Source organism: Pelodiscus sinensis, chromosome 1 (genome assembly GCF_049634645.1).
Source record: "Pelodiscus sinensis isolate JC-2024 chromosome 1, ASM4963464v1, whole genome shotgun sequence".
Taxonomy (NCBI): Eukaryota; Metazoa; Chordata; order Testudines; family Trionychidae; genus Pelodiscus; species Pelodiscus sinensis.
The window spans coordinates 309,901,304-309,921,351 of NC_134711.1; the positions used below are offsets into that span (position 1 = coordinate 309,901,304).

The 20,048-nt window shown below is 43.2% G+C and overlaps 1 protein-coding gene across 2 annotated transcripts in view; it reads right to left on the minus strand.

Moving 5' to 3' along the window:
- The window catches only part of TMEM135 (transmembrane protein 135), a 357,787-nt gene that overhangs the window by 116,392 nt on the left and 221,347 nt on the right, over positions 1-20,048 (minus strand). For both annotated transcript variants that reach the window (XM_075919397.1, XM_075919396.1), the window contains one exon: positions 2,182-2,228. In XM_075919397.1, the coding sequence (XP_075775512.1) occupies positions 2,182-2,228 (47 nt within the window). The remainder of the gene's footprint in view (positions 1-2,181; positions 2,229-20,048) is intronic.

Genomic DNA, 20,048 nt, shown 5'->3' on the forward strand with positions numbered 1-20,048 from the left:
ATTTGCATATATATTTGCATGTATATGCAATCACACTTAAAGTTTCTAGCTGGTCTCTCAGGGAGTCAAGGGTGCTTGAGTCCAGCCGGGGTACGGGTGGTCCAAGCCAGTCCTCGGCTGTTTGCAGGTCCAGTGTTCAGGCCAATCCTCCATGTCAGGTACTGCTAAGGGCCCAGGCCAGTCTTCTGTATCCGGATATACAGTTAGTATCCCACGCCCTATGCAGGGCAGGCAGCAGACAAATCATTAGGAATGCACAGGCCCTGGTTCAAGTTGGGACAGCAAAACAAACCATCGCAGAAAGGCCCAGGCCTTGGTTCAGGACAGGGCAGTAAGATAAACAGTTACTACAGTTAGCAGTTCACACTAATGAACAGTCAGGTCTCCTTGTTCGGGCGGAGATCTGGCAAACACAGGCGACTAGATTGAAGTGGCGGGGGGGGAGGCCGCCACCAGGGACTGGATGGAAGGGAGGTCGCAGGCCCACTCACTCCACTGTGTTGTAGCCCAGGACCCTAACAGGAGCAGAGCAGTCTGCTTCCTCAGCAGGGATCCGAACTGCAACACGCTGACTGTTGCTCTGGCTCAGCCAAACTGTGGTCGGCTATCCCTAGACTACTTCCGTTTCCCTCCTCCGCGTGTATCTAGTCCTCTGGCAGGCTCGCTGGGGTGTCTGGGTTTAACCCAGGGGTCCAGGTCAGTTCTCAAACTTCTGCAGCCATGGGGGTCCAGGCCAGTCCTCAGACTCCCAGCTCGGGAGCACAGGGCAGGCGTCTGGTTCTCCTGGTGTCCCTGCCCTCACTGAGTTCCTAGGCTGGCTTTTTATAGTGGAAGCCACACCTCCTGACTTCTGGTCAGGTGAGAGGATGGAGCCAAGCTCTGCTTAAGAGGGCTCGTGAAGGGGCTCTTCCCCCTCGAGGTCAGTGGGCAGCCACTCCACCCCACTACACGGTGATATTACGGAACGGCACATTCAGTGATGTCTTTGATTAACTTTATTACAGTATTTCACAGAAAACAAAGGGGATTTTTAAATGGCAACATACAATATATAATTGTGCTAAATGCCCTTCCTAGGCTGGTAAATGGAGGAACTCAGTACATATTCCTATGCTGTATTCAGTTTTAATTTACCTTTTCATTCATCTTTAAATCACTGGTTCACCACCACAGAAATAAACAATTAACAACTTTTAAAATAACTAGTATTCAAGACTTTCACAAAATTACCTCGCATTTCAGATTTTCTTATCAGAATTCCTCTAGACAGGTGTCTAATATCAACATTACAAGTGAAATCCCCCAGGCTAATCATATGTAGTCATAACACATTTCAGGAGAGCAGCACATAACAAAACAAAGAGGAGACTGCCAATTTAAGACTCTTAATGGGTGGTGGATGAGGAAAGGAATGCTTTTTAGAAGCTTTTAAAATAATGTTTTCCCCCTCCACAGTATATTCTCAGCCAATATTTGTAAGTGATTGAATGGCCATGTAATTATGAAAAACAAAACAAAACACAGTTGTGAAACTCCAGGAGCTCTACTAAAAAATTCTAACCCAAGGGTTATAGTTATTTATTACTCTAAGGAATGACTACCCAAGTATAGGGATGGAATGACTCCCGGAAACTGATATTTAAAATTTAAGTACTAAAGTGTTACACATTTTTAAAATACATTTCTTACAAACTAAGAAAAAGAACATTTTAAAATCAGTTTCTAATTAAAATCAGAAACTGCATACTTTAAAAAGAATACACATTGATATGTGATGTTAAAGTACTTAAAAAAAATTAAAAAGTAGCTACCCTTCAATTAAAAATAGGCACAACAAACAGGGATGCCTGCACTCTAAAAGATATTTTACAATCTTTTCTTTTATTGTGATTTTGCAGTTACTGAAATGATCTGCATACATACTGTGTATATTAGTTCATATGCTCCTACCATGTATTTATAAAGAATAAAGGCTAATCTTTTCTCAGCAGTTTAGAAACTCTTTGGATAATTCGTTTTTGAACTACCAGCGGCAAGAGGCACTAAGACCTTTCAAGCAGGTGTGCTCCAGGAATATGCTAGATGGAGGTATCTTGAACTCAGAATCAAATGTGTAAGTGAGCAATTTTCAGTTTCATGTAATCCTTTAATATTTATAGAAATACTAGTAACATAACATACCTGAAAAAGAACATGAACAGAGCAGCAGTGATGCAGAACAAAAGGACCTATAAGAAGGAGAAAGAACATTATTACATAAGAAGGTTAAACTAATTCTATATCTAAATCGGTTTTGGATCAAAGGAGGCCTCACAGACATTAGAATGTGAAGTTTACCTTTATTTTCTGTGTTTTATGGGCATGATCCAAAGCTTATTGAAGTTAACAGAAATAATTATCATTCAATATGCTTTTAGTTTTCAGACCCTATATAAATGAATAAATAAAATATAAATGCTAGGTTTTTATAGTAGAATGATAAAAACAGTAGATGAGGCAGAGTTTAAAATAATATGAGATTAATTTCCTTTGCGTAAATTTTTACACAACCACCATCGAATGCAATTTTCTGCAATTCACTCAAATGGAAGGATACCAACGTTGTATGGAATAGAGACCAATTTAGATCTGTAAGTAATAGAAGAGCCAAATATTTTCTTCTAGTAGTCTGAAATCTTTACCTTCAAGGCCATCTTAAGAGTAATAATTTGAAACTTTTATCCTTTTATTTTTAGTGTTTTCAGTTTGGAAATAATACAGGATACCATATATACACATGTGCCGAAAGTATCTGTCTGCTATGTACATTGGACAAACATCTCAGACACTTCGCCAAAGGATTAATGCCCACAAAACATATATCAGACAAGATCACAAAGAAAAAACAGTTTCTTGCCATTTTAACCAGAAAGGACATTCTCTCATTGTAGCAGAATGCATCCTTTTCATATGTGTTCATTATTTTTAATTGTATCCTTTGGTATATATGGTTGTGACTATTTTCTTCCACTATTTGATCTGAGGAAGTGGGTCTGGCCCACGAAAGCTCATCATCTAATAAACCATCTTGTTAGTCTTTAAAGTGCTACATTGTCCTGCATTTTGCTTCATATATACACACATATCTTACAAATACTTACAGGCAACGTTCCCCCTTTTTAAAGTATCCTAATGTAAATATATCCTAGATCTAAACTTTAGAAAACTCTATAAGGGAAGAGTAAATAAAACTGAAATGGTAACATGAGGGGAGAAAGTAAATGCATATTATTAAATTACTGTAGGCCTTTCACAAGTGACATCATAAATTTGCTTATTGCTCCAATTAGTTTCTCCATCAGAGCCATTCTAGATGGTTCTTTAAGCTAGTCAACATAGGAAAGGAAAATATGTAATTTTCACCTGAATATCCACTAAGACAGGAACATTGACGTTTTAGGATAGCAAAATTCACAGACATTTTTATCATTTAGTGAACTTTAGTGGAAACACTTGATATATGGCATTAAAATGGTTACCAGTCTTTCCCACATGACATGGATCCTGCTTCCAAACTTTCACTATTCTAATATAGCACTTTTTACTTTCAAAATGCTTTAGAAATACTACTTTTACTATTATTTCAGACAAAATGGTTGTAAGGAGGAATTTACAGGCATTAGCAAGTTTCCAAACTTTTCTCTTTTGTTATCTTTTAAAGGTTCTCAGAAGCAGTGCACAAAATTCAAGACAGCCTTTTAGGCACACAAAGCAAAATTCTTAGTCTATGGAAGTCAATGGCAAAACTCCCATTGGCAGTAACAGGGCAAAGATTTCAATACAGAAGAGGAATTTTTCCTGTCCACTGTCATTGTAAAAAGATCAGTTGAGTCAAATGTCCAGTCCAGGAAACATTCCCCCCTAGTTTATGCTTTGCACAAAGCAGCTTACACTGTTCCATGAGGTTCCTGCCATAAGCCCCAGCCTAGAACCATGTCAACGGTATGGGTAGGGCAGCAGGTATCTGCTGAGGACAAGGCTGCATTACACAGTGCTGTGGGGAACCTGGGCAGCACTATCATCCATAGGAAGCTATAAGACTGGTGGCAGCCCTAGAGGATTCTATGGTAAAATTATGAAGCTCTTACTACATATAAAAGGCAGAGCTGCAGCACCGCTGCACCTCTGCCTCCCCTACCTGACCAGCTCCCCCCCAGCTCTCCCCAGCACCAGCTCCTGCTCCTTCCCTTGCTTTGTTGCCTCTAATATAGAGTAGTCGACTCAACTACCCGATAAACATAGGCTTAACGGGTAGTCGACTATAAACTACTCTAACATCCCTAGTCTCATTACCACACTCATCTTGAGAAATAAGCACAAAGCAACGTAAAAGAAATTTAATTACAAAAGACCTTAATGTAAAGTAGTTGGAAGCCAAAATAAAATTATTTATTTCACAAGGAATGTTATAATACTTAGATAATCAGGCCCATATGCAAAGGGAGTGTGAAGGCTGTGAATGCACCCTCCTCCCCAAAGCTCTCTCAAGTCAGCATGAGGGTGCTCCATGGCTGCCTTCCTGGTGGTCTACAGGTTTAGCTCAGCCACCCTACTTCCTCCCCGCCCCCCCCCCCCCAAAGAGGGGAGCCCATGCTGGTACTCCAGCCTCACCCACCCTCGCTTGGGAGGAGGCAGAGAAAATCCCAAGCTTCACAGCACAATGCAGCTAGTAGAGAAGAAGCGCTCCTCCTCCCCCTTCTGGGGAAACAGCAGCGTGTGGGTGCACTGCCTGGAGGCTTTCCCTGCTGCTCCCCATCTCCTCATGCCCAGAGCCAGACCCCCAAGCTCTCTCATGCACCCCCTTGCTGAGACACCACACCCCCAGCTTACTCCTGAATCTTCCCCCCGGCCATTTATCCTTCAACCGCCTGAACCCACTCTTCTTCCTGCATCCTCCCCTCCTGGCTACACACTGCACATTCCCTTGCTACTGCACTCTCCTCCCTGGCCAGACACCCTACTCCCAGCTTGCTGCTGCACCCTTCCTCTATCCAGACATAGCACCCTCACCCCCCTCCTGTACCTTACCTTCTATCCAGATCCTGCACCCCCATTCCTCTCGCTGGCAGCCCTGTCCCACACAGTGAATCCCGCATTTTTGTCCCAACCCCAGAGCCTGGTGGGATCCACAAAATCCACTAACAATGGAATCCCAGAAGAGTAAATCTGGTCTATGGGAAGTCCTGAACCTCAGCCCTCCCTGTCCCTTTCCTTCCCCAATGGGCCTGCAGTACCAGAGGAGTGAAGTGTCTCAGTTGGGGGCCACATTAGTGAAAGTTGGGGGTTTTGGAGGGTTTTTTTTCCTTTTTGTTTCTCACTTGTGTGGTCCCCAACTGATTTTTCTGTGGGTCAATGGCTCCTGACCCAAAAAAGGTTCCCAACCTTAGCTTTACTGAAAACCATGGTAAAACTCTCAGGGTATGTCTACACTACCACCCTAATTCGAACTAGGGTGGTTAATGTAGGCAACCTAAGTTGCAAATGAAGCCCGGGATTTAAATATCCCAGGCTTCATTTGCATCTTACCAGGCGCTGCCATTTTTAAAGCCCCGGTAGTTCGGACTCCGTGCCCGTGGCTACACGCAGCACGGAGTAGGTAGTTCGAATTAGGCTTTCTAATTTGAACTACCCTTACTCCTTGTGGAGTAGGGTGGGCCCGGGTCCCCCTACCTGGGGTGCGTCCCCGCTACAACGATAAACTGCTTTGTGGACTCGGCCTTGCTTAAAGGGCCAGGTATAAACTGTTTTGTGGACTCAGGCCAGGGGGCCTTAGCCCTGCTTAAAGGGCCAGCTATAAACTGTTTTGGGGACTCAGGCCAGAGGGCCTTCGGCCTGGCTTAAAGGGCCAGGGATAGACTGTATCACAAGGGTGTCGGGGACCCAGGCGGGAGGGGCCCGCCACACTGCCATCTATTTTTATTAATCCTCTTGTTATTCTGTAGCATGTGTGTTTACACAGAAGTAGTTTTGCTTCTTGACAACATTAGTGTTTTTACACTTCAATAAGTTCTCATAAGAGACTAAAAAATTAAACACTGAAAAATTGTTACCTTCATAATTTAAACCACTATTAAATAAAAAAAGAAAAGACTAATGCAGTGCTTAAAAAAATCCCTCTGCGGATTTAAAATTGAACATTCAATCTCTGGAATGCAAAACACAAAATGTTAATTATCTAAGAGGTAAAATATTTATAACATTTTTATATTAATATCCTCTCAAAAATTCAAAGAATTAACACATAAAACAAAATAATTATGTATATTAGTGAAGTCCATTGTCTCCCTGGCTGAATTCGTAGGGCTAGCAATTAGAAAAGCATTGTCTTGCTTGTAAACAGAGCACATAGGATGTGCAGTGAAACAGGTAATCCCATGTAATTTTATGGATTTATTTCTCCAGTATAAAAGTACACAACATATCAATTTAAAAATTATTTTTGACTTATAACTGATCATTTTATCATTAAGATTTATTACGAGTAAGAGGCATTAGCAAATATTGGTTTACTCTTGATTGAAATTATATGTGGCTTTGCCATAGAAATCATTCACTTTTCCTATTTACCTTCTGTGCCCAATATAAGTGGTTTAAACAACTATGCCCAAAATACTTCATAAAACTGACAAGAGGGAAGTAAACAAATAATAAAACAAAGATAATAAACCAGGCTGATGAAAATTTACTAGACAATGAGATGAGGATTCTCATGAGAGGGTGAAATGAGAAAGAAAGCAAAGATAACCATTCAACTATTGGAATCTGTTTGTCTTAGAGTGAGATTTTCAGCAAGAAATATAAGATTATATCCTGAAATACCACTTCTGGAACTCATACAAGAATAGTATCTCAAACAAAAATTTACTAATCCTAAAAAATTGCTGTAATTTCCATAGGGGCATTATGAAATTGCAAAAGGGAGAAGAAGATAATCCACAAGGTTGTCTCTAGTAAGATGTGGCCAAAAATGAAATAAAAGGGAACCCCTGGACCAGGGTAAAGTAAAGAGCAGCATTTCCCAAACTATGGGCCGGGAAAAAAATACCGGGCCTCAGCGTGTCTGGTGGCTGCCAGCAGGGCCGGCCTGAGGCCAATTCGGTTGAATTGGGCCCCGCGCCCCTGAACCCAGAAGTGCCAGCAAGTTACAGAGCCGGGGGCCCTGCTCCACCAATATGTGGAGCTGGGTCTCTCCCCCAGCTCTGCCTGGAGCGCACCCAAACCCATCCCTGCCATGCGTGGCTCCTCCTCGCCAGCTGCTGCTGCCCATGTGTGGCGTTGCCCGTGGGTGGGGAGGATGCCCAGGCGTGAGTGACGTCACAGCCCGGGATTTTAAAACACATTGCGGGGCTGCCTCCGGGTTCGGCCTCCAGCCCCGCAAAGTGGAAGGCAGAAGGCAGGGAACAGGCTTGGGCAGCAGCGGGAGGGGAGAGGAGGAGGCTGCGGCAGCAGAGGAGAGGGAAGAGCTGTGGCTTTGGCTTGGAGGAGAGGGGCTTGGGCGGGAGCAGAGGAGTGGAAGGAGAAGGGGCTTGGGCGGGGAGAGGGGAAAACACCAAAGGACAGGGTGCAGGAGAGACAAATGCCAGGGGGCCAAGTGCAGACAATGAGGGAAAGAGCAGGAGGGGAGGTGTCAATGGGAGAGGGGACAGGGTGATGCTGGGAGAGGAGAGGAGAGGAGAGGAGAGGAGAGGAGAGGAGAGGAGAGGAGAGGGGCATTGGGGGCTGGAGGAGGAGGTGCTGGGAGAAGGCTTGAAAGAAGGGCTGGGCATGAGAAAGGTGGGGATGGAACAAAGCATGTATGAGGGCAGAGGAGCAGAAGGGGAATGGGGCAGAGAGTGGTGAGGAGGTGGGTATCAGAGAAAAAGAGGGCAAAGGGGGCAGAGGCAATAAGGGAAGGGGAAGGCACCAGCAGGGTGCAGGGCTAAGGGAAGGTGCAGGTGCCAGGGGATTCTGGGGTGAAGCAGAAGGGCAGACACCTGCAGGGGAGGGACCAGCACCACAGGAGAGAGGCAGGGCAGGTGTTAGAAGAGAGGTAGCTCACATGATCAGAGTGGGACTACTGGAGAAGTGGGCATAGGGGGGAGAGAAGGGCTGGTGGAGGGGGGCAGGTTGCAGGACAGCTGAGGGCAGTGAGAAGGGCAGGAGTCAGTACAGCAGAGAAGGGTGAGGAGTTGGGGGGGGGCAGCAGGCACCAGGGGAGATGATGGAGCAAGGATGCAGCAGGGAGGAGAAGCGGGGGAGAACTGGCTGCCCGGCCAAGGGAGATTGGGAGGAGAAGCGGGGGAGAACTGGCTGCCCGGGAGGGGGTTGGGGGAAGTGGGGCTGACCAGAGGTGCAGCGGGGGGAGAAGAGAGGAGGAATGAATCGGCCTGCGGGGAGTGGGACTGACCCAGCCATATGTAGATCTCGTGGTGCTGCCCCTCTTCCTCCCCCCCGCAAAGCACAAAGCATGAGTTAGTCCGGCCCCGGGATTCTATTGTCCCCTCCCACACACACATACACACACCCTCGAGTAGTTGCGAACTATCTGGCTGGTAGACACACTCATGCAGCCTGAGCACATTTACCAGCCAGGCAGTTTGAAACCACAAACTGATACATCTAGTAATAATAAAACTTACCTAATGAGAAAATACCAGACATGTTATATTGGTGTATGGGGTGTTCAGGGAGGGGTAGCACCTCTGGTGTAGGGGCATGTCGTGCCCTTTCAGGGCAGCTCGTCCACCTTTGGTCCCCACTTGTCACTCAGCTCTCACCTGTGGCTCCTAGTAGCTGTAGCATGCGCAGCGGCCACACCCCGGGCAACAGCTTCGACAGGCTGGCTAAACCAGGTTGAGAGTAGCCGTCGGGTCATTGACCTTCGGTGAGATAGGGACTTGTCTCTCCTGTGCATGTGAAGACAGACTCCGGTGGATTGAGCGGATGAGATCTAGAATAGGACCAATGGTCATAAAGGCGGTTTCTGCAAGCGATGTGGTACGCTAAGACCTCGGCAAGACACGAAAGATGCCCTGGTCAACCACTGCGCCCAGCCCATCTCCAACCGTCTTGACTTTAGTCCTGCCATTGGAGCAAGATGGAATCTGGGAAGAGAGAGTGAGGCTGATTATACGCACCTCTCCCTCACTTTAATCCAATTCATGCGCAAGTCTTGACATCTGACATCCCGTAACTCCCATAAACCTCAAAGTCCTGTGGCGACGGGTGAGTGACGAAGCAGCAGGTGTGGATACACTGAGAGCTGTAGCCGCGGACCTGCACACAGGTGGCTCAGGTCTAATGGTCGTCTTCTTGCTGGCCGAAGCAACAGCTGGATTCGGCGTCTACCTGAGTGACTGAGCAGCCCTCTTTAGGATCGCACTGCTCACCTCCGTAGCAAGAGGAAGGGGCTAGAAAAGGTGCCCTAAACATTGTTTGCTTCACAGAACCCTGTCCAGCTTACCGCGGCTGGAGGGGATCCCATTTCATGCGGTCGAACAATAAAACTTCAAACAAAATGCAAGGTGACACCACTCACTATTGGCACATGGAATGTACGCACGCTTCAAGACGACCCCTCAGCAGATCGACCAGAAAGAAGAACGGCCCTGGTCACTAGAGAGCTCACAAGATTTAACATCGATATTGCGGCCCTGTGTGAAACTCATTTGATTAATGAATATGCAAATATGCAAATGAATGTTACCGGTCCTCCAATAGCTCATGAATGGATTTACTGGTCCCTGTGTCAAAAAGTTTGGGAACCCCTGGTAAAGAGAATAGAAATGTCGCATAAGTAGCATTACACTGAAGTCTTCTGAAAAGGTTAATCATATATTATTAGTTTTGTGAGAACAACAATAAAATTAGGTTTCTGTTTGCTTTAAATTAATGGTTAAGAATGGCTCTGAAGTTTGCAATGAGACTCTTCACCTCTAGTTGCTATTTTCCAGTTTATTTCTAAAAACAGAGATAGTGACAAACTGCCTAAACATCACACATACATGACTAAATTTTCTTTTAATATTACTTTATTGGCAGAGATCAGACTATAAACCACACTGTTACAATGAGAGTGATTGCAAGAGCTCCAGGAGTTTCCATATAAAACAAGTGCCAGACTAGTTTATTGCTGGAAAGGAACTGGCAGTTATTGTGGATCACAAACTGAGTAAGAGCCAGCAATAAAGTTCAGCTACAAAAAGTTAATATTCTGGGGCATGTTCACAGAAGTGTCATATGTATGACATTGGAAGTAATGATCCAGTTCTCCTTGGCACCGGTAAGGCCTCAGCTGGAGTACTGTGTCCAATACCGGGTATCATGCTTTAAGACAGACAAAATTAAATAAGCTATATACTGCAGAGCCCGCAGCGAAGATTTCCCAGGAGCAGAGCAGCCAGACTGGCCAGCAGGGGCTGCCAACTCTGCTTCCAGGAAGGAGGCTTCACTGAGGCATGGAACCCATCTCCCTGAGAGGGAGCAGGCAGCCCTTGCCTGCGCAACACATGGGGAGCCAGCTGAGTTTAACTGACACCATTAACTGATAAGTATTAGCTTATCACTTAAATGGTTAGTCGGTTACACTCTGACATTCCTATTGCGGGCAAGGCTGACCACAGGATGGACTGCTGAAGATCAGGGGCAGCTAAGAAGTTCCTGGCTGGCTGGGGAGACTGAGCAAGAACTGAACCTAGAATCTAGCCAGACTAAGGCCATTGTGGTACCCTGGCTCTTTGGTCTGGTGAAATGGATGTGCTGCCAAAATGGATACACCAACATAGGATACCACAGTGGACCATGTTGGACTGTTATAGAGGATAGTGTTCACAGGGAGGAAGCCTTGATAGAAAGTAAAGACTTCCCCAAAAAGAGTTTGTATGTTATGTTCCACCTATAGATAGTGTTTCTGACTTACCTGGACAACTGAGTCATTGAAGACCCACCGAAGAAACCAGCAGCCAGAGGTGATGCTCACAAGCAGTAGGTGCCAGTCCCGTATAATTAGGTATTAAGAAAAAAACTTATATCAATGGTTAAGCACAGGGACAGGCTTCAAAGCAAGATTCCTACTACAGCGCAGGGGGCTGGACTAAATGACTGCTTGATGTTTCCTACATTTGTTTTACTTTTATAAATTCAAGGCCACTCCAAGTAAGATGCAGAGTAGTAGCAGAGGCAGAAAGAGGGACAAAGGGTAGACAAAGATCACTGTATCCCTCATTCAACAAATATGACTTTTCAAAATATCCAGCATTATTTTCAGCCAACCTTCAGGACCAGAAAAACACATACAATTACCTGCCTTAGTCAAAAAACAAAAACCTGCAATATGTACTTTGCATCCAGCATTCTCAATGACAACAAAACGTCAGATACATTAAAGCAAAATTTAGGTATCAAAAAATGACAATAATCTTGAAAAGAGAAAAATACTAAAATCCATAAAGTTATAATTCTGTGTTTTGAGTTAATTAAAGTTGAAAAATAGTATCCAGTGGGCCGGAAGTCTGTTACAGGTTTTCTTTCTTTGCATTGACCATCCATGCTTGATTTATGTTACAGGGTCAACAAACTGAGCTTGACACAATAGCCCTTGACATTTTCCAGCTGTAGAAACAGATAAATCAAAAAAATAGTCTAAATGTTTGTAAAAAGAGTGATATACCCTGTGCCACTGCTTTTAAAACTAACATTTACACTATTGTTTTTATTTAAATGTATTTAATGAGATGCACATAAACCACAAAGAACACTGTTAAATCCATAGGTCAGTACATTTGATGTGGAAATGTTCTATAGGTTTTGAAAGTCACTCTACCACATTAAATTTGGTAAAGAAATAACGTTGCTGACAACGTATAGAGGGGCAGATTTTCAAAAGTTCTCACAATCAAGCCCAGACTTTTACTCAGCTCCCATTTAAACACTGAAATGAAAGAGCCAGATTTTCAAGTGTTCAGCATTTAGCAGCTCACAGCTGCAACCAATGAGTACTTTTGATATACAGCTGTGGAAAACCTGGCAGCTTTGGTTCTGGTAGATCAGTGTAAGGTTGGGTAGGAATGCTGGACTGCCTGCAGGTCCTTGGATCAATAGATGCTAAGGTATCTGAAGGCTGTTCAGTTGCTGGAGAGAGTAGGTGCTTGAGTGTTGGGGGGGGGGGGGGGGGGTTACTGGATGCTATGTAAGTAGTATCAGAATAGTTGGGTGTCTCTTACTTGTCTTGGGCACTTTTTCTTATTGGATCCAATAGGATGAGTAACTATAGGAGAAATAGAAAGCCTGTCATGTGTGACTCTTCACGTGAATGTATTGTAAATAATAATCAAAGTAGTGTCTTTTATCCAGAATGCTTAAAGGAACTATAATCTTGATCCAGACCCATTAAAGTCAGTGTGAGACCCTTCTCTGACTTCAGTATATTTTGCATCAGGCTCCACATGCACATACGCTACTGTGAAGCAGCCACATGTGCAGTAGAAGACAATCAATTACCTTCAAGAATAGTTTGGGGAAGGACATTTTCACCAATTACACTGGTCTACAATTTTTTAGAAGTCGTCTGCTTCAGAGATAAAATGTGCTATTTATTATGTATTTTGATGTGCTGAATTCAAATATGACAATTAAAACAACTGATTAGCTACTGTTTCCAAGATATTTAAGTTTTTACATTTTACGTCTATGTATATAGTGTAGATAGTAGAGTTTTAATCATAAATTGTAAACCTAGGTCTTTTCATGTGTTTATGGTTGCTTTACATGATAATATTTCACCTGTCCAGTTTATGTAACACTTTAAAAATCAGCAAAAAGGTTATATAAATAAAATTTATTATGAAACAAAAGGCAAAACTATTATGTACATAGTTTAGTCCTATTCAGTGTCTACTCGGCGCTTCTTGGCTTGTCTCTTGTATTCATTAAATGGAGCAACTCTTGTCACTGTCCAGCAATAGTCTGCAAGCATTGATGGGCTCCATTTGCCCTGATAGCGTTTCTCCATTGTTGCAATGTCCTGGTGAAATCGCTCGCCGTGCTCGTCGCTCACTGCTCCGCAAAAAATGTATCTTTAGTGACATGTTGCAACCAAGGCTTTTGTATGCCTTGAGGAGGTTTTCCACCACCAACCTGTAGTTGTCTGCCTTGTTGTTTCCGAGAAAATTTATTGCCACTAACTGGAAGGCTTTCCATGCTGTCTTTTCCTTGCCACGCAGTGCATGGTCAAATGCATCATCTCGAAGAAGTTTACGAATCTGAGGACCAACAAAGACACCTTCTTTTATCTTAGCTTCGTTTAACCTTGGATATTTTCCATGGAGGTACTTGAAAGCTGCTTGTGTTTTGTCCATGGCCTTGACAAAGTTCTTCATCAGACCCAGCTTGATGTGTAAGGGTGGTAACAAAATCTTCCTTGATTCAACAAGTGGTGGATGCTGAACACTTTTCCTCCCAGGCTCCAATGACTGTCGGAGTGGCCAATCTATCTTGATGTAGTGGGAATCTCTTGCACGACTATCCCATTCACAGAGAAAACAGCAGTACTTTGTGTATCCAGTCTGCAGACCAAGGAAGAGAGCAACAACCTTCAAATCGCCATAAAGCTGCCACTGATGTTGGTCATAGTTTATGCACCTCAAAAGTTGTTTCATGTTGTCAAGGTTTCCTTCATATGGACTGCATGACCAACTGAAATTGATGGCAAAACATTGCCATTATGCAGCAAAACATCCATGACTTCTACGAATAACATGATGCAATTCATATCATGTATGAGGTAATACCAGCTTCAGATTGCATCATTCATTGTTTTGCCTAAAAAGCAAGTACTGTCCAAACTCAGTCATAGATTTATTCATAGATCCAGTCAAAGATGTATTTTAGTCATTTCTGGTTTAAATTGAGATCCCTTCCCTTTATAACTCACTTATCCTTCGCAATTTGCAAGTCAAGGGTCGTATATACTGACCCAATAGCATATCCTGAAAACTAGAGCCAATCAACAATTTTAAGCATCATTTTTGTTCTCAGTGACCCAGAATTAGTAAAGTTTGTCTACATTTATTTCAGAAGCATTTTGGCTGTAGAGCAGTGTTACATGTGTTACAAAAAGCACAGTATAACCTTCAACATACAGGAACAGAAGACAATTCTTTAAGTCTTTATTGGAAAGATCCTCACACAGTAAAGTATAGGGTACACTATATATATTGAATCAGCTGTGTTTCTGAGTCTCCACCCCATAGCCTCTCATTTCTAAGTGGGATTTATGTGGCAGCAGAGAAAGAAGTGATGCTACAATGTAAATTTAGAAGCAGCAAATGTACATGAAAGCATGTGGGGCGAGGCGTCTGGTTTATAGACACAGAAACTAGTACAAGCCACTGAATGAAACATCAAGCTCAGAAAAACTCTTAAAAACAGTGTTCTTAAGTGTTAAAAATTAACCACATTAAAAATAGAGTTTACCATTTCTGATCTAAGGCTTCACAAGCCAAAGGAGTAAGGAGTAGGCTGGATCTCCCATGATGACTATGTGAATTTTCACATCCCCTATGGCAGCACTACTCAACTCACAGTCCATGGGCCGCGTCCGGCCCACAGCCCGTTTGTTTGCGGCCTGCAGGGCACTTTGGGTTTACATGGGGCTCAACACGTGACCCGTGGGTGGAATCCTTTGAACATGGCCTCCACTGGGAACACATTCCACAATGGCGAGGTGTCTCCCAGGCGGGGTGAGCACTGAAAGACACAAGCAGACAGGCTGGCTGGAAAAGACAGGTACAGGGTGTCAGCGTTTCTAATCTCCAGTGAGGAGGTGCTAGCAGTGCTGGAGCATTGTGGTAAGTGCTTTGTATGCATGCCCGTCAATGTGAAAGAAGCTATTTGCATATATTCGCATGTATATTTGCAGACATATGCAACCGCACAAATTGCGGCCCTCAACATGTGTTGTGAGTATCATTGTGGTCTCCAGTACTTCCAAAGTTGAGTAGCCCTGCCCTACTGGAATTTTCTGGACTGGAAATAAAGTCTCTGTTTGCAGCTTTTAACACAGGCCACTGTTACTGAACACCTTCCCTGACCCCTGTCTCTTATGTTGTTGTCACTGAAACAATTATGTAATCCACCAGTGCCTGCTGGCCTCCAAATCACAGTGATATTCCATGCCAACAGTTAAAAAAAAATAAAGCTTTTACAGTAACTAATGACTAACACAACATTTTAAAAAGCCACCCTTTTTATTCGTGCTTTTATTGGTGTTAAAGTCTATGTTCTTCTTCACAATATGTTTTTACCAGGTTTTATATTCCTCTGGGGTCTTGTATTTTAAATTTTTATATATATTTATATTTTGCTTACAGATTTTTGTAAGCCACCTCAAATACTTTAAATACAAAGGTGGGGTAAAAATATTTAAATAAATAAATAAATAAAAGTCTCACTTCCCTACTTGGCCCAGCCCTTTGCCGGGGCTCACCCCTCACCTGCAGGTTACTACTCTGGAGCTGGGGCAGGCAGAGCCCGGGGCTGGTTCAAGCTCAGCTAGGGTACGTCTAGATTACATGCCTCTGTCGCCAGAGGCATGTAGATTAGGCTACCAGACATAGGAAAATGAAGTGGCGATTTAAATAATTGCCGCTTCATTTAAATTTACATGGCTGCCGCGCTGAGCCGACAAACTGCTGATCAGCTGTTTTTCGGCTCAGCGCGATAGTCTGGACGCGCGGGTGTCGACATCAAAGGTATTTGTCGACCACCCAAGTAAACCTCATCCCAGGAGGAATACCTGGGTGGTCAACAAATACCTTTGATGTCGACACCCGCGCGTCCAGACTATTGCGCTGAGCCGACAAACAGCTTATCAGCTGTTTGTCGGCTCAGCGCAGCAGCCATGTAAATTTAAATGAAGTGGCCATTATTTAAATCGCCGCTTCATTTTCCTATGCCTGGTAGCCTAATCTACATGCCTCTGGCGACAGAGGCATGTAGTCTAGACGTACCCTTAGACTCAGCAGGGCGCTTGTGGAAGGGTTTCCCACCCCCTCACACAGTTCGCAGAGTGCAGCATGACACAGCCCAAGCTCCGGTGCCTCATGGAGGTGGCAGCAGCTTGGGACTGGATGTCCAACCCTAGATATGCAGAGTGGCTTCAGCCCCGCCCCCACCTGGAACAGGGAACAGAGCCTGTAACAAAGGGGAGGGGTGTTATCCTCTTAGCTCTGGGGAGCTACATGCCCAGGCTAGGCAGAGGCAGCCTCAGGGACACGGAGCCCAGTGTGGGGTCATGCCACCAACATCACTTGCCAAGCCACTCTGGTCCCTACACACCCACACCTGCCCACCTCCACCACTTAACCCTTCCAGCAGGAAGCTGGAGCTGGTTCTCCAGCTGTATGGCAACTGCAAGGCTCCAGCCACTGCCTGGGAGGGGGAGAAGCTGAGCTCCCGCCGCGCGTGCCACTCAAAATCAGTTTGTGTGCCACTTATGGCATGCATGCCGTAGGTTTCCAACCCCTGTATCATCCTAATAATTCCTTCTGGCCTTAAAATCTATAAAAAGGGAGCTACTATCTTGCTCTTCAAAATGAAAGTATTGGGCTTTAAAGCAAGCATGCAACAACAACAAAACCTCAAGGCTTGGCTTTAAGGGTCTCTCAGCATGTTCTTTTAGAAAGTTGTCAAGATTTTAGTGTCCTAAAATAATGCCATATAATTCTTAATAATTTCAATATGAGTTGTGTACGCACATCTAAGGACGAAATACAGCTCTATTATTCCATTTGCTAAAAAGCTATGCAGTATCTTCTTTTATGAAATGTATTCCAAAATTTCTGTGATAATGCTATGATAGCTAGATCTCATTTTATCATTGACTGTTGTTATGCTTTTAAATTGTCTCTTTTCTTAAGAATTCTGTTTGCAGAGATAATGGCTATTTGGTTCTCAAATTGCTACAGTGTTTTACATAAACATATTCACACACTAACACAGAAACTTTATCTTCATTCTTTATTGTTTGCCTTAATCTAAAATAAAAGTAATTTTAGACTGAAAGCAGGTGTTTGTTCTTTGTGTAAAGACATATAATCATCAACTGACAGAAACTATAGTTCACGTTCCTCAAACCCATATTTCTAGTAATCCCAAACAATATGTGACAACAGACGTAAACCTTTTATTGTAAAGTGGAAACATGATATTAAACTGTTGTGTAATTTCAAGTTATATAACACTTTTCCTTTTGTTTACAGTAAATCCTATTACAACATAACACATATAAATCTACAAACACCTGGTTCTAGTTTCATAATTGAAATCCATAGTGATTTAGGACAGTTTTTGAACTATTAAAAGTTTTGTTATAAACTGCTGTCATAATTTTAAAAAATCTTTGTGTCTTTTCAGGTTTAAAATATGTAAATTGTAAAGGAATGGGGTGTTACTACTGCTTCTAAATTGACATGCTTTATGAGAACAAAGAAACCAATTTGTCAGGTGCTGGTTGGGCCCTGTGCCAGCTTAGTTACACCTACACCACTGCATTTGTTGAAGACTCTTGAACTTTTTCTCCAGTAAGCCCCAAGCAATCCATAGACAGATAAGATCAAAAGGAAGACTAATACGTGATATTAAATAAGAGATTATGGAGATTCATGTTAAAACAGTGTTGTTTGATCATAATGAAATGATCACAATTGGCAAATGTAGAACATGTTCAAGCCAAAATGGAGAGCACCTGTCAGTATTAGAAGAAAAATAAAAATGAAATCCTCAGATTTTTCTGGTTCACTAACTCTATATAAACATATGTACTTAAGCACTTCAGTAATCTTTCATTTGTATTCCAAAAAAAGCACCAGTTTTTAACTGATTTTTTTCTAATACACAGCAAAAGATACAACAGAATTGCAAAAAGAAAAAAAAAGTTTTTCTAGTCTCGTTATAGTTCTTTCACAATAGCTCCTTTGTAGTCTTTTCTTAACAAATCTTATGAGAACACAGCATAAATCACAAAAATGTGATCAAATTAAACACTATCCACCAAATTATCTTTACTCTCCCTTTATATTATCATTCTGGGTGTATCTAAACTATGCGGAATGGTCGAAAGAGATATGCAAATTCCCTGGGAATTTGCATATCTTCTTCCGATCGCACTTTCGGAAGCAGAGCTTTCGAAAGTGAAAGTAATTAAGATGCGGCTTTTTTGGCGAACTACCCCCTTCGTCGAAAAGCCGTTTTTCCTCAAAAAAGGAGGTTTATGTGGCTTTTCGACAAAGGGGGGAGTTCGCCAAAAAAAGCCGCATCTTAATTACTTTCATTTTCGAAAGTGCGATCAGAAGAAGATATGCAAATTCCCACGAAATTTGCATATCTTCTTCCGACCATTGCCTGTATTCTAGAAGAGCCCTTAGTTAACCTAAAAAACAGTAAGGCATCACTAATGCAGTGGTCACCAACCAGTAGATCGGTGACTCTGACTTGGAGCCTCTGACTGGTGATCCTGACTAGTTTGGCCAAGAGAGTATTAAGTGCCTGCACTTCAACTGCCCCTTACACCCACTGCTGTGCATCTTTTGCCTTTTGCCTTGGAGCTGCCCCTCCCCCTGGGAGCCTCCTGCTTTCTGTGCAGGGCAGGGGAGGGAAAGGAAAAGTGCTGATGTTAGGGTACCCCCTCTCCCACTCTGTATCCTTTCTCCACAGAGCAGAGAGGGGGCACAACAGGACTTAGGATGGAGTTTGCTGGCTGCTTTAGGAAATGGTGTAGGGCCAGGGCAGGGGTGAGCCTGTCCTAACCCCAATGCACCACCACTCAGGAGCCACCAGCAGTGCCCAGCTGGAGCCCACATCCCAAACTCCTGCCCAGTCATGAATCTCCTCCTACACCCCAAACCCTTGCCCTAGCCTTGAGCACTCCTGCATCCAAATGCCATCCTAGAGCCTGCACCTAGAACCCCCTCCTACATCCAAATGCCTGCCCCAAGAGCAGCTCAGAGCCCCTCTCTAACTCCAGATCCCTTAATCCAAGACCAGAGCCTGCACCACAACCCTCTGCCCCAGCCTGATGAAAGTGAGGATGGGCAAGAGAGGGAGGATGAAGAGAGCAGGGGTGGGAAGGAGGTGGGGCAAGGCTATTTATATTTGAGATAGATCTTGGATTGCAATTAAATTCAAAAAGCGATCTCATGCTTTAAAAGGTTGGAGACCACTGCACTAATGTATCACGGGCCATTATTACAAGTTATACAGTCAGTTGAAAAGTCTCAGAGGGGTAGCTGTTTTAGTCTGTATCTGCAGAAACAACCAGGAGTCCTTTGACACCTTAAAAACTAACAAATTTCTTTAAAGTCTATGGCATTAGATTTATTTAAAGTTTGTGGCACAAATGAGGCTTGAACCTCTCCAGAGTTGAAGTCCTATAATCTAACCACAAAACCATCCCTTCTATTAAGGTACCAAAAGATTCCTCATTGCTTTAGTCAGTTGAAAGTCCACCATATGAAACATCACTCGTAATTCTATGCACATACATATATATTTCAGCATTCAAATTGTTTGGTGCTGTCACATGTTTTTGTACCTTTCAAATTAAAAACTACTGATTTGGCTCATAGAAATTTAAAGAAAATTCCTTTCTATCCATTTTTGCTAAAAAGAAGGAAAAAGGCAGGAGAAATCAACAGAAAATGCCACTTAATAAAACTTATTTGCCTCCTTCTACAGCTCTGCTAAGGAAACTCAATCCGGTGAGCCACTTAAGGTAATAACTACCTTTCAGCTACAAAATTATTTAAATCTCAGTGATATCAAATCAACTGGAAAATCCGAGGCCACTCATTCACCTTAAGTATATAGTACACCACAATAAGCCATCAGAATCTGTTTTTCATTGAATAGCTGGTTGGATAATGTGACAGAGTTGATCTCACAAAGCTAGTGCACAGTTACATGTATAAGTGCAAAGTAAAACGTAGGGATACAATTCTTCATTAAAAAGAATTCTGTTTCACTGTTAACGAGTT